Source organism: Patagioenas fasciata, chromosome 3 (assembly GCF_037038585.1).
Source record: "Patagioenas fasciata isolate bPatFas1 chromosome 3, bPatFas1.hap1, whole genome shotgun sequence".
Classification (NCBI taxonomy): Eukaryota; Metazoa; Chordata; class Aves; order Columbiformes; family Columbidae; genus Patagioenas; species Patagioenas fasciata.
In genome coordinates, this window is record NC_092522.1 from 57,129,199 (window position 1) to 57,141,279 (window position 12,081).

General features: G+C 44.6%; 1 protein-coding gene across 4 annotated transcripts in view; it reads left to right on the forward strand.

The window, feature by feature from the left end:
- Positions 1-2,396: 2,396 nt before the first annotated feature.
- The window catches only part of SASH1 (SAM and SH3 domain containing 1), a 540,217-nt gene continuing 530,532 nt past the window's right edge, over positions 2,397-12,081 (forward strand). For all 4 annotated transcript variants that reach the window (XM_071806401.1, XM_065833555.2, XM_071806402.1 and 1 more), the window contains exon 1: positions 2,397-2,954. In XM_071806401.1, coding sequence (XP_071662502.1) covers positions 2,481-2,954 — 474 coding nt within the window. In that variant the 5' untranslated portion in view covers positions 2,397-2,480. The remainder of the gene's footprint in view (positions 2,955-12,081) is intronic.

A 12,081-nucleotide genomic window follows, 5' to 3' on the forward strand; every position in this document is an offset into this window, starting at 1 on the left:
ATTTTAAAAATAATAAAATGCTGTTCCTCCCTTTTTCCCTTTCTAGCAAATGAATCTGTGATCTCTAGGCTTTCCATCCAGAGGCTGCATTTTAACCATTTGTAAGTATCTAACCTTTTCGAAACACCTTGCAATATAATGCTTTCCATCAGAACGCTGCTATGCTATGTAATCCTGTGGGAAACCTCCATGAAGTCCCCAGGGCAAACGTGGGCCAATCTGCTGAAAAAGGTCCTCCAGGAAACCTGTTACAAATAAACCCCCACCAAATTACAAAAGAGAGTGTGTTCCTCCTCTAGCACCCCTGCGCTTCGGGGAGACAGGGTGGGCGCCCCCACCGCCCGTGTCCAGCTCCCCCCAGCCCAAGTAGGGCTGTCCCTGTCCCTGCACCTGCCGGTGCCCCTGCCCCTTCTGACGGGACTGGATAGGCAGGACGAGCCCGAAATGCTCCGACTCCTTCAGTACCCCAGGCATCGGAGTTGAGGGGTCTGCTGAGGGAGAGAGATTTTTCGAAGAACACAAGTTCCAACCTGATATAACTTAAAATGCTGGTGGGGTCCACGCCTCAGCCCTCTGGAGGTCGGCAAGGGGGTGGGGCAGTCCCGGCCACTCCGCCCCGCCGCCCGCCGGGCCGGGTGGGGCGGCAGGTCCGGGCCGGGCCGTGCCGAGCGGCGCTTTCCGCGGCAGCCTGGCGGGGGCGCTGCGAGCCCGGCGTTGCAGGGCGAGCGCGGCTGTAGCGAGCGGCGCCTCCGCCGGCCCAAGGCAGCTCGCGGCGGCGAGTGGGAGAACGGGTCCAGCGCCTCCCGCCTTTCCTCAGCGCTCCCCGGAGACGCGGGGGACGCTCGCCCCGCTGACAACCCCGCTTCTCTCCCCCCCGCTTGAAGTGGAGCCCTTCGGCCGCGAAGGGGCTCGGCGTCCCCTCGCGGGAGCCAACGCCGCCGTCGGTCTCGTCGTCCCAGGGGCGCTGGGGTGCAGTTCCCTGGGCTGTGCCCCCTGGGCGCGGTGCCTCTCCCTTGCCGGGTGGAACGGGGCCAGGCAAGTCCCCCAGACAGCTTGCGCAGCGGAGGCAAAACCCGCCGTTGCCCGGCCGGACTGCCTTGCCCCCGGCCGGCCGCGCACCGCCTCCCCGCTCTCCCGGCGGGTCGGGCAGGAGGGAGGCCGACGGCAAAGACCGCGGGCTGGAAGCGGAGAAAGTTGGAAAAGCCTTGGGGAGAGCGCGGGGCAGGGGTACGGGCACGGAGGAGGAGCGGGGAGAAGCCGTACCGGAGCACCGGGAGGAGCCGGAGGAAATCTGCTGGCGGCGTTTCAGGCGCCTCAGGGGTAGGGGAGGAAGGAGGACCCGGGAGGGGAGCACCGCTCCGGGGTACCGCTGACAGAGAGGGGAAAGCACCGCCACCAGCCGGGGGAGGCGGGAGGAGCGCCAGTGACCTGCCGCAGATCAGCTCATCCGCCGCCAACCCAAGCCGCCTCTACCGCCTGAGGATGCACGGAGCGCCGGCTGCCCTCACGGTCCCGCCGCCGTCGCCTCCTCCCGAGGGCGGCTGCGGGCAGCACCGCGAGGGCCAGCAGGGATAGAGGAAAGCGAAGAAAGTTGTGAGCGGCGGGCGCAGGGCTGTGTGCCCCGGAGGGACAAGAGAGCACCGCAGGCATCAGCGCGGAGAAACTGGGATTGGAAAACAGTTTCTGGGCTCGCTGCCGGCGAAGCGCCTTTAACCATCCTCCCAAGGATGAAGGGGAACTGGGAAAGTAACTCGGCGAAGTGAGTGGGATTCTGATTTTTTTTTTTTTGTCTTCCTCCTTTTTTCCTCCTAATCCGAAAGGAAGGACCTGTTTAAAAGGAAAGCAAAAGCCGCCGTGTGCACCCTCTGACGGGAGAGATACGCGGGAGAGGAGGGCACTGCACACCGGCACCCCTGCCTGCGCCGAGCGAGGGTGCGGGATCCAGAGCTCGGTTGATCGTGTACCAAAGCAGCTACATATAGTCAACAGATTCATCATACGACAGACCGCAGGAAGGTGAGACAGAAGCAGAAACAGAAACTAACACTGAAAGGAAGAGGCGAAGAAAAAAAAAAAAAAGACAGCAACTGCGAATTACTTCCAGAGAGAGTGGGTGGATGTTGTGCAGCAGCAGCGACTTGGGATTTTAGGGGATGCACCCTTACATTTTACTTCTCCCTAGTCTGAGCCTCCCTTCTCTCGTGGCAGAAAGCCGCTGTACTTGATGGTAAGAAAACAGGAGGAATAAACAGGAGGAATAAACAGGAGAGTTTCGTTCAGCAGTGCTTGAAATGCCCTACTGATCTGCCTTAAGGATTTTTTTTTTTCCTGGTGGATGTTGGTTCTTGACCTTGATTTTGAATCCTTCTAGTTACATCGCAGTTCTTGTTTTGTGTTTTTTATTTCCTTTGGCGAGGAGTGGAAAGGGGGAGGCTGGCTTCGGTTCTGAAAGTTGGGATCATTATTATTTTGGAGCCAGCATGTGCACCAACATAGTGTACGAGTGGCTGAAGACCCTGCAGCTCCTCCAGTACGCGGAGTCCTTCGTCGATAATGGCTACGACGACCTGGAGGTCTGCAAGCAGATCGGGGACCCGGACCTGGATGCCATCGGCGTTGCCGTTCCACACCACCGGCGCCGGATCCACGAAGCCGTGCGGCGGCTGAAGGAGGCGGACGAGACGGCGGCGGGGCTCTACTTCACCCTGGAGCCGCAGCCACCGCCTTCGCCCCCGCGGCCGGCGCCCCCCGCCGCTGGGCGCTGCCCCCGCCGAGTGTCGGGGCAGGAGGAGGCCCGGCGGGGGGCGGGTCCCCGGCAGCACCCCGGCGGGCGGCGGGGGGCGCCCGGCGGCGGGGGGCTGGTCGCCTACCCCAGACTGAAGCTGAAGATCATGATCCGGGACAAGCTCATCCGCGACGGCATCAACCTGAGTAAACCCCCCTACTCCAACAAGGTAAGAAGGGCCCGCCGGCCCTGCCCTCTGGGGTGGACCGTGTTCCCAGGTGTGGTGGGGCAGTGGTGGCAGCTTGACCTCCAACTGGAGATGAGGGGGTCCAGCAGGGCCTGGTCCCACCTCTGTCACGTCTCATGAGTGTCTCAGCTGTGCCTGTGGCATTTTCAGAGGGAAACATGGTCAGGATGCAGCACTGGCCAGGTGTGAAGAGACACGGGGCCAACACAGGTCAGATCCACCAAGGCTTGGTGGCCTGATGTGGATTTACAGGGTGGTGCAGCATTGTGCTGCGTTTTGGTTTCGCCTCTTTTTATTAACCGGTTCTTTTAGTCCAGTGTGGTTTGGGGCGTGAAGGCAGAAATTGACAGGACAGACTTAATGGTTTGGAGTTTTGTTTGTTTTTCTTTTCTGTGGAACTTTTCCATTGTGTTGGAGAGTGATGTCTTCTCTCTTTTCTTAAAGGTCATACTTCAGTGTCAGTTTCTGCTGTCAAAATGGCTCATGAAGCAAGTGGTAATGTGGCTGGAGGAACAACTCCTTCTGTTGCCTAGATTTGTTTACTGGAGGATGATAGTGACTGGTGAATGTCAAAACTATCCATCAGCTGCTCCAGCATAGGTCTGTTTGTGTGCAGGACACAAAGTCTGCTGAAAGGGCAGAAAAGTGCAGTTCTGGAAGAGTACATTCCAGTGTGATTAAACCCTAATATTTACCTAATTTTTATCTTTTGAAAAGGTTAAAATCTAAGATTAATATGGTTTGGAAGACAGAAATTGTTTTGTTTAAAGTTTTCTGCTGTAGGTTTCCTGCTGAAAACATATGCAGAATAAATAAAACTATAGAATTAAATGGATTGTACCATGGAGAGGAAAATTATTTGTGAAAGAAAATAAGGTATTATAATGCATGGTTTCATCTGACTTCAGAACAAGTGCTTCAAAGTTGTTTCATGACCCAAGTTGCCTGTATTTTCTTTAATGATTAAGTCTGACAAAGTTGACCTTCAACTTGTGGGTACTTTTTACCTCTGCAAAACTCATGAAGGTTTGGAAGCAAGGTGACAGGGAAGTCTGCAGGTCTGGGTTCACATAAACACGAGAAATTAAAATTTAGAATGAATTGTCTGCTGTAGGGGACCTGGATTGAGGATAAGGAGCAATATTCAACTTAGATAACAATGCTGAAGTACAGATAATAAGAGTGATAGGATAGTAAGTTTCAGGACTCCAGTTTTTTAACTACTTGGAGATAGAGAGCCACTAGTCACTTCTCAAGTGCAGCACAGTTGACTGGTTTGAGATATTTACTTGTTCTCTTTTCCTGAAACATCTGCTTGATGACATTGTCAGAGACAGTGTATCAAATCTGATAGGACAGTAGCCAAATCTAACAGAACATCCATGAGCATCTAGTCTAAGTACAGCATCTTCTAAAAGTTACTGTGTCATTTCAGAGATATTTTTTTTTCTCCCCTTGCAGTGATACATCATTGCACTTTCAAAATTACCATGACATGTCTTATATAAAATAACTTCTATGAAAATTCTGGCTTATCAGTGAAGCTGCAGCATATTACCCACCTCCATAGCCCTGTTACACTTCTTGCTTTCGACTTCATGTGTGTTGGTAGTCACCAATTCCATTTCACCAAGTGGTTCCTCTGCCTTCTCTTTTCTATACCTCTTGCATAGAAATTGTAAAATTTCTAAGGTGCCAGCATATGACATCAAGGAAATTAAAATCTTTGGCGTTGATTTCTTCTTTAGCTCACCTTATTTTAATTTGATGCGTCTGATAATAGTGTAGATTAACTGTCAGGGCAAGTTCATTTCACACAGAAAGCATCAGTCTGTTTTAATTGCTTTAAATCTAAAAGCAATATTTGGAATAGAAAGACGAACCAAGCTTACTTTCCTAGTTTTATTTCAGCCTGTGGTGTCAATGTATTTATTTTGGATGATAAACGCATATAACCTCATTTTATACAGTAATAGAAAAACTTTCTCCATCTCCTCAGTGTGAATCACTTCACATCGTAGCATGTTGTAAGAAACCATAAAGCTGGCAAGATTTGAGTGAGCGTTGCTCAACATGTGTTGTTCTGAATGCCACCCACTGTAGCAATCCATCTCCAAAACGGCTTAAAGGGAATAGCAAAAGATCACATCACTGCACATTATTCACTGGATGTTGTTTAGAGCAAGAAAAATGATATACTGTATTCTCTCATTTGGGAAAGAGCCATATTCTAACAGTGTCTCTTAAAACAAACAAACAAAAACCAAAAAACCTCAAACCCCAAAACTTTCAAAAATTGTGGATATAATTTAAGCAACCTGTATTACACTTTTTTGTATAGAATAAGCAGTGTACAGACTTGTGCATGTCAAAACAATGTGGATGTATTCTCTGCTGTGCTGAGGATTAAAGAATCAGCTTGAGGTTTGTGTCAAGTTTTTTGGCTTACATGGAGAATGCACCATCTTTTCCTGTTAATATCTATGAATGGCAAGTAGTGTCTATGAATGGAGGAGCATGCTTGTTTGTGTATGCACGTGTGCATACAAATGTGCATTTTTCTGGTTTCAAGAAGAATACTTCATGTGTTTGGTTATGTAGTTCTCAGACAATTTTGGAATTTTATTTGGAAAAGTCCCAGAGAACTGGAAGTACTTCTTCTCTGTCTCGTTCATAACCCTTTGGTAGCTACCTTAGTTCGAGATATGTCAGAAAATAAAAAAAAAAATATTGAATGTGTCTGTGGAGATGCTAAAAACATCATCTTGCTGTTGTTTGAGTGTCGTTGCTGTATTTTCAGATGAAGGATGAAACAACAGAGGATACACATGCATTGGCGTGGTAAATTCTAGTTTAGCTTAGCTTGATTACAGTCAGTAAAAATGACTAACAATTACTTAGCAGAATGTAATATAAAATAAAAATATAAAAATAATAAAATATAAACATCTCTTAAAGATGTTCAAACTTTAAATTGAAACCATGTGTGGGGGCAACTTCAGACATGGAGAATTAGAACAAGGCTTCACCTCCTCAAATTGTATTTTGACTATTTTTCAGGTATAAAGCAAGGAATATGACTGTAACTGAGGAGAACTCCACAGAAGTCAGATTTTGTTCCATGTTGGTAATGCTCCTTAATACTCAAAGCTTTCTGCTTTAGCTTCATGCCCACTGTTGCTGGCTGATAGCCTTAGAAGCCTCATATACCTAAGAATGTGAAGGACTTGAATGCCCTTCAAACAAGAACCTGTGGTACCTCTCTGAGCCAAATGAAACACCTGTGCCATCTCAAAACATCTAGCTGCTTTAAAAAATTATCCTCTATGGTTGTAATTCTGTCCTTAATTAGGAACTTAATTATGCTCATTATAGGAATACCATAAATATTCTTTTGCCATGTAGTTTTGGGGGATGAAGGAATGAGCAGCTCCACTGGGTTCCAGTAAAGATGAATGAAGCAAAGCGCAGCACTGACCCGAACCACCCAGATCAGAAGAAGTAGAGCCTTTACTTCCACTTAGAGACACTTCTTGCCTTGGTGGGCTTGTTGCAAAATGGATTGTGCTGATGCTGGGTTTGAGCAGGAGTAATGTCACTAAATGTCACTGGGGTAAGGAAAGCAGAGGAGCACCTATTTTGTCAATATAAACACAAGTAAGGTACCTTGTTGTAGAACATGCCAAGAGAAATTAAGTATTCTATTTATCTCAAGTATAGATTAAGTGACATTTAATAGTTTACTGAAATTTCATTACTATTTCTAATTGAAATAAATGGCCTGATCTGTTTCTTGGGGAACTTTATTCAATTTTTCATCTGCAGAGGACTGCAAATAAATTTAACATCACTGAAAACATACATGTATTAAAAGCTCCCACAGCAATGAAGATATTTGCTCAGCCTCACTGAAGTTATACTCATGTAGTCTTCAGTATTTATTAGAGAGAATAAAACTGTAGTGTAATATATGTATATACATGTGACCTCATTGTCACTCCCTGTGCTGTTCATTATTATCAACACGCTTGGAAAACAAACACAAAAAATCTGGCTGCATTTGAGGTTGTAATCTCAAGAGTTCAAGCAGATGTAGAAAAGTAAGAAGTCAGATCCAAGTGGGTATCTGCTTACACGCCCAACCACTTTTTTTTTTTTTAAGTTCCGTGCTGATGATACAGCACAGATTTGTGGTTCTGATTAAATCTTTATTTAAGTCTTGTCACTGCAAAATGAGGAATATTTCACATAAGTTAAATGTTAAGAGGTAAAGATGCCAGCAATACTGCTTTGAAATACAGTGGTTCAAGCTGAGTCTGGGCTGGATAATGCAGTCAGCGCTTTAGATATCTACAGAGTGAATTCAGTGAATTAAAAATATTGTGCTTTGAACAAATGGCAACACTCACCCATACTAGAATTAAACATCAACCTTCTTCTAAAGACCTGGCTGCGTTGGAATAACTGCATCAACTCTGATTAGCAGAGCATTCTCAAATATGCCTTGGGGAAAGCTGCCTATTGACAAAAGTACTAGTGCATTAAGTAGTAACAATATTTTCCTGGCAATAAATTAGCAAAGCTACAGGCAATGTTCAGGAAGTGAAAAGGTATTTTATATAAGAAACCACTGAATTTGCCTTTGACTCCATACCTCTGTTTTCTTTTAAAGAAAATACAGAAATATAGCACATTATATATCAGGCAGTTGTTTTAAAGTCCCAGTTTATTAAACTCGGAGATAACAAACTGGAAAAGATCTTCTTCCAATCAGACCATTTACGCAAAATGTTGCAGAATATGAATAATACAACAGTGTGCCACATTTGCATTTGAATTATTCCTGAATATTTGGAAGTGTATTCAGTCTCCTCTGGAGAAGTTGAATGTAAACCTTCTTGGGTTTCATTATCTCTCAGTTTTGAGGGGAGGGAGATCCCATTAGGGTATATTAAAGGTGGAGTCCTAAGAGAGGATAGTATGAACTTCACAGCCTTCTCGCTCCCTTTCTACAATCGTGTTCAGGTCCCCAGTGTATTTTCTCAGCTCTGGTGGTGGTGAGGACTGGTAGAGGAGAAGGGGAGCATGTGGCCCCAACTCCAAGGAGCTGTGCAGAGGCCTGAGCTGCCTGTCACTGCCAGCAGCAACAGGTGCTCTGTAAGGGGGATCTGTCCCTTTTACTCCAACATGGCACCAAGTTTGAAGGAAAAGTCAAATGTACAGGTCCCTGGCAAAAGAGAAATGCCTTTCCTCCTGTAGTTCCCTGAATGCTTTTTCTTCTCCCAAAGGACATGGTTCAGTCAAACCTCTGCAGTGTAAAGCTGAACTGAATTTTCTCACATAATGCGAGGTCTGGTGTACATACTGCATCTCAACAGTGACACCACCAGTGGCATGGCAGAAGTATAACTAACAGCTTCATGTCCACACACGGATAAACCTGCCCATTTTAAAGAAGTTTGGTGATTATAAGTCTTTCTGAGGAGAAAACACATTTTAAGGAAAATATTTCTGTTGATACCCACACCCCTAGAGCTTCTGTCTCTGCCATATATAGGATGATGAAGCCCATACACACCACCATGTGTGAGGAGTACCAAAGAAACCGAGATAATTTCTCCCCGATGAAGTAATCTTGTGAACCATGTTTCCAGTTTTGTTTATGACCAATATCACTAGTTCACATATAACATAAGGGAAGCTGTGTCCCTGATTACAAATGTGAAATTGAATAAATTGCCTCAAGTAATGAAAAATTTTAGAATGGTGACGCATTTGGACCCACTACTGCAGCATCTTTGTCCATTGCTTTACAATTAAGAGTAAACTTCCTTGCATGTAAGTAACAGAGATCAAGGAATAATCAGTAACTTGGCTATATGGCAATGAGTTATGCCTGTTAATTTTGCCTATGAGTTATACCCTATGTGCATATGTAATTATGAAGAGTCCATATCCACTAACATATGTAGATCTGTATGTATAATCTGAAACATACTACCAGCTATTACAGAATTTTGAAAAGTGCAGCAGAGGGGTTTGAAGTGACAGGAAAATTGTTATTGCAGATTAGGAATGAATTTATTACATCACTTACAGGAGCTCACTTACTGGTTAGAGACTCTTCCAAAGTAGGAGAGGACAGAATGAATTAAGACTAGATTGGTAGGTTCAACTTTTAAATGTCTTGCTTTGTCAATTTGAATGAGCCCCTTTGCTTGGTGTTTGACAAAGCTATCTGCTTCAATCTCTTTGTCTAGGTTAATATGACATTTCATATTGATGCTCTTATCTTGACAAATGTGGTGGCTTGTATACGCTGCAGGAATCATCGTCTATTAAAAGAGCACGGCGGTGCTATGTTTAGCACTGCTGCATTATTTTGGGACCGGCTGTGCAGCAGGAAGGGGAGAACTGGGTGAACCTTCCCTGACACTGGCAGTCTGCGAGCCAAGCTGGCCCAGAACTGTCTCCAGTGACTCATCCAGCCTCTTTGGTTTGTTGCTTGCAGATAGTTAAAAAAAAAAACAAAAGAGAAGTGCTGTGTCATGTGAAACAGAAGTTAAGGGCCTTCAAATAGTATCTCCTCCTGGTTCTCACAAACTCAGCAGGATGTGAATGGCAGTGATACACACCTCTCATGGGAGCCTTGCTCCTCCGGTTGGTCTCATTCCCAGTGAAGTCAGTGAGGGTTTTGCCAGTGATTTCATTTGATGCTGGGTTTGGCGTGAAGTGTTTGAATTTAAATCAGCTAACAAGCACACTCTTACCGACTGCAATTGTTGTGGTGGGTGAGAACAGAATGACATGAGATGAGAATGATAAATACAGCAGTCGCATTCCAAAAAAACCAAATCAGAACATTTCAGAGTTTTAAATATTACCATTAGCAGCTTGAACAGCAGCTAAGTAGACTTCTGAAGATAGATCTTACAGATTTGTGCTAGAATAAATGTTTGGTAAATATTCTTGGAAATCTCCACTAATGTATATTGGCTGGAATCAAGTACACATAGTTGTTTACAGCTGTCCTCCCAGTAACTCAAAATCAGAGAGAAATGTTAATAAAATATAGCAAAAAAACTTACAACTGGGTACACATGTGTGTTTTGTACAAGTTCTTTTTTCCAAAGAAGAAATGTGTTGGTTTTGACGATCCACACCCTGAAGGAGGCATGTGCTGTTTTCACTGCATATGTCAGTGGGAATTTTACAGGGAAATTAAGTCTGCTTCTGACCTGGTGTGGTTAAGAAAAGAGTTAAAAAGCTGAAAAAAGCCCTCGCCTTCCAGTCATAGGCAAAGAAAATCTTGTTTTTTGTTTTGTTTTTTTTTTTTTCCCCCAGAGTTAGTTAAGTGGCCACTTGGCCATGCTCTCACATGCACAGGAGGAAATATTTTTATTAGCAGAAAAAGGCATTGAGAGCTTCAGTGGCTGAGAGCTGGGGCTAGGCTATTCATGCTGTGAAGGCCAAAAGCCAGTATAAACCAAAAACTTAATAAGTCAATATACCATAGAGAAAAAAAAAATCCCTTAAAAAACAAAACTAGGAGTAGGAGCCAGTTCTGCATCTGTACCCTTCGTTTGTGGATAGAGATGTTTGCTGGAAGTGACTCTTCTGCACCAGCAAGCTCCTGTCCCTTGGGCTCTGCATCTACTAGCCCTGCTGTCTCAGAGCCTGCTGTGGACCCCAGAGCTCCCCATTCCCTGACTTCTCCTAAATCATCTCCACTACGTCTGCCTCAAGGAATACTATCTTCTTCCCTAAGAGCAATCCCTTTCCCACCAAGAATGTACACCTTTTGCCTTCATTCTCCCTAAGCTTTTTCTCCCTGATCTATGGAGTGTTAACCAAAATCTGTTTGAGTGGAAAGACAGAACTGATGCAGTGATACCTTTTAGTACAGCTGGAAATGACAACACTGTGTCTTTCTCACTTGATTCCACCCTATCCCAGTCTCTGTATGACTTTCATTCCATCTCCTTCTCCTGCTACCCCAGATTCCCAGATTGTAATTTGGATCCTTCTCTCTCCTCCCCCATGCTCTGATTAGAAGACACACTTACACACTCAGGATAGTGGGGCTGTCACTTCTCCCTCCTTCATACTCAGTGTCCCCGGCTGCCTTCCGGTTGACCAGCACAGGTGGCTGAGCCCAAGACCTTGTCTCACAGAGCCAGTGCTCTAGACTTTGATCTTAAAAATTTTGTTCTTAAAACTGCCACAAGCTGCAGTTATACAAAGTCCCTCCAGCATCAGTTCTGTGGCAGAAAGAAGGGATTGATCTAGAAAAAGCAGGATGTATTATAGCTTTTGATCATATGTATGGGACTGACATGGTCTTTTTGAAGCAAGGCTGAATGTATAATAAATAAATGTTAATAAATAAATTGAAACATCATCAGACATTATGAGTTCACTGCAAAAATGTTGAAAGTTGGTTGTTTTTTTATTTTTCATAATTTGTTAATGCTAATCATGTGATCATGATAATAGCTTCTAATCGCAGCATCTTGTCTGATTATTTAGTGGTTGCCAAAATGTTTTTCTTCAAATTGTGTTGAAACCTGTTCTACTAACAACTGCTTGTGTTCAACTGCATTGAGATTTTTTAAACAAATTAATCTCTGATTGTTTGTATACCTTGCAGTTAAGGTTTTCCCCTAAACAGTTCCCCTTATTAGTTTAACAAAGCTTTTTCCATAGCTAGGGAGTGAGAAGCACCAGAATAAAGAATCATCAGGAATTTAACTTGCCCTTGAGAAGGTCTTTTACAGATCTATATGTGCTAGTTCCTAGGCTAAGAATTTCAACCTAAAGATAAGAATGAGTGACTATTTCAGGCCCTGAGTCTACATTCTCTCTTGTATCAGACCAAACATCACAAGGAAATCTCATTTTAAAACTCAAACCTGAAGAAACTCAAGAGTTAATAAAGAGAACTGTGGGAATTATTAACCAAGAAGGTTTGTTCATTTTAAGGTGTTAACATTCAAAAAAGGATAAAAACCAGAAAATAAGGAAACATGGCTGAAACTAGACCAAGAGATCTGGAAAAAGAGTCACTTTAATTTGACCTGCATTTTTGTTTTCATGTGAAGAAAACTTA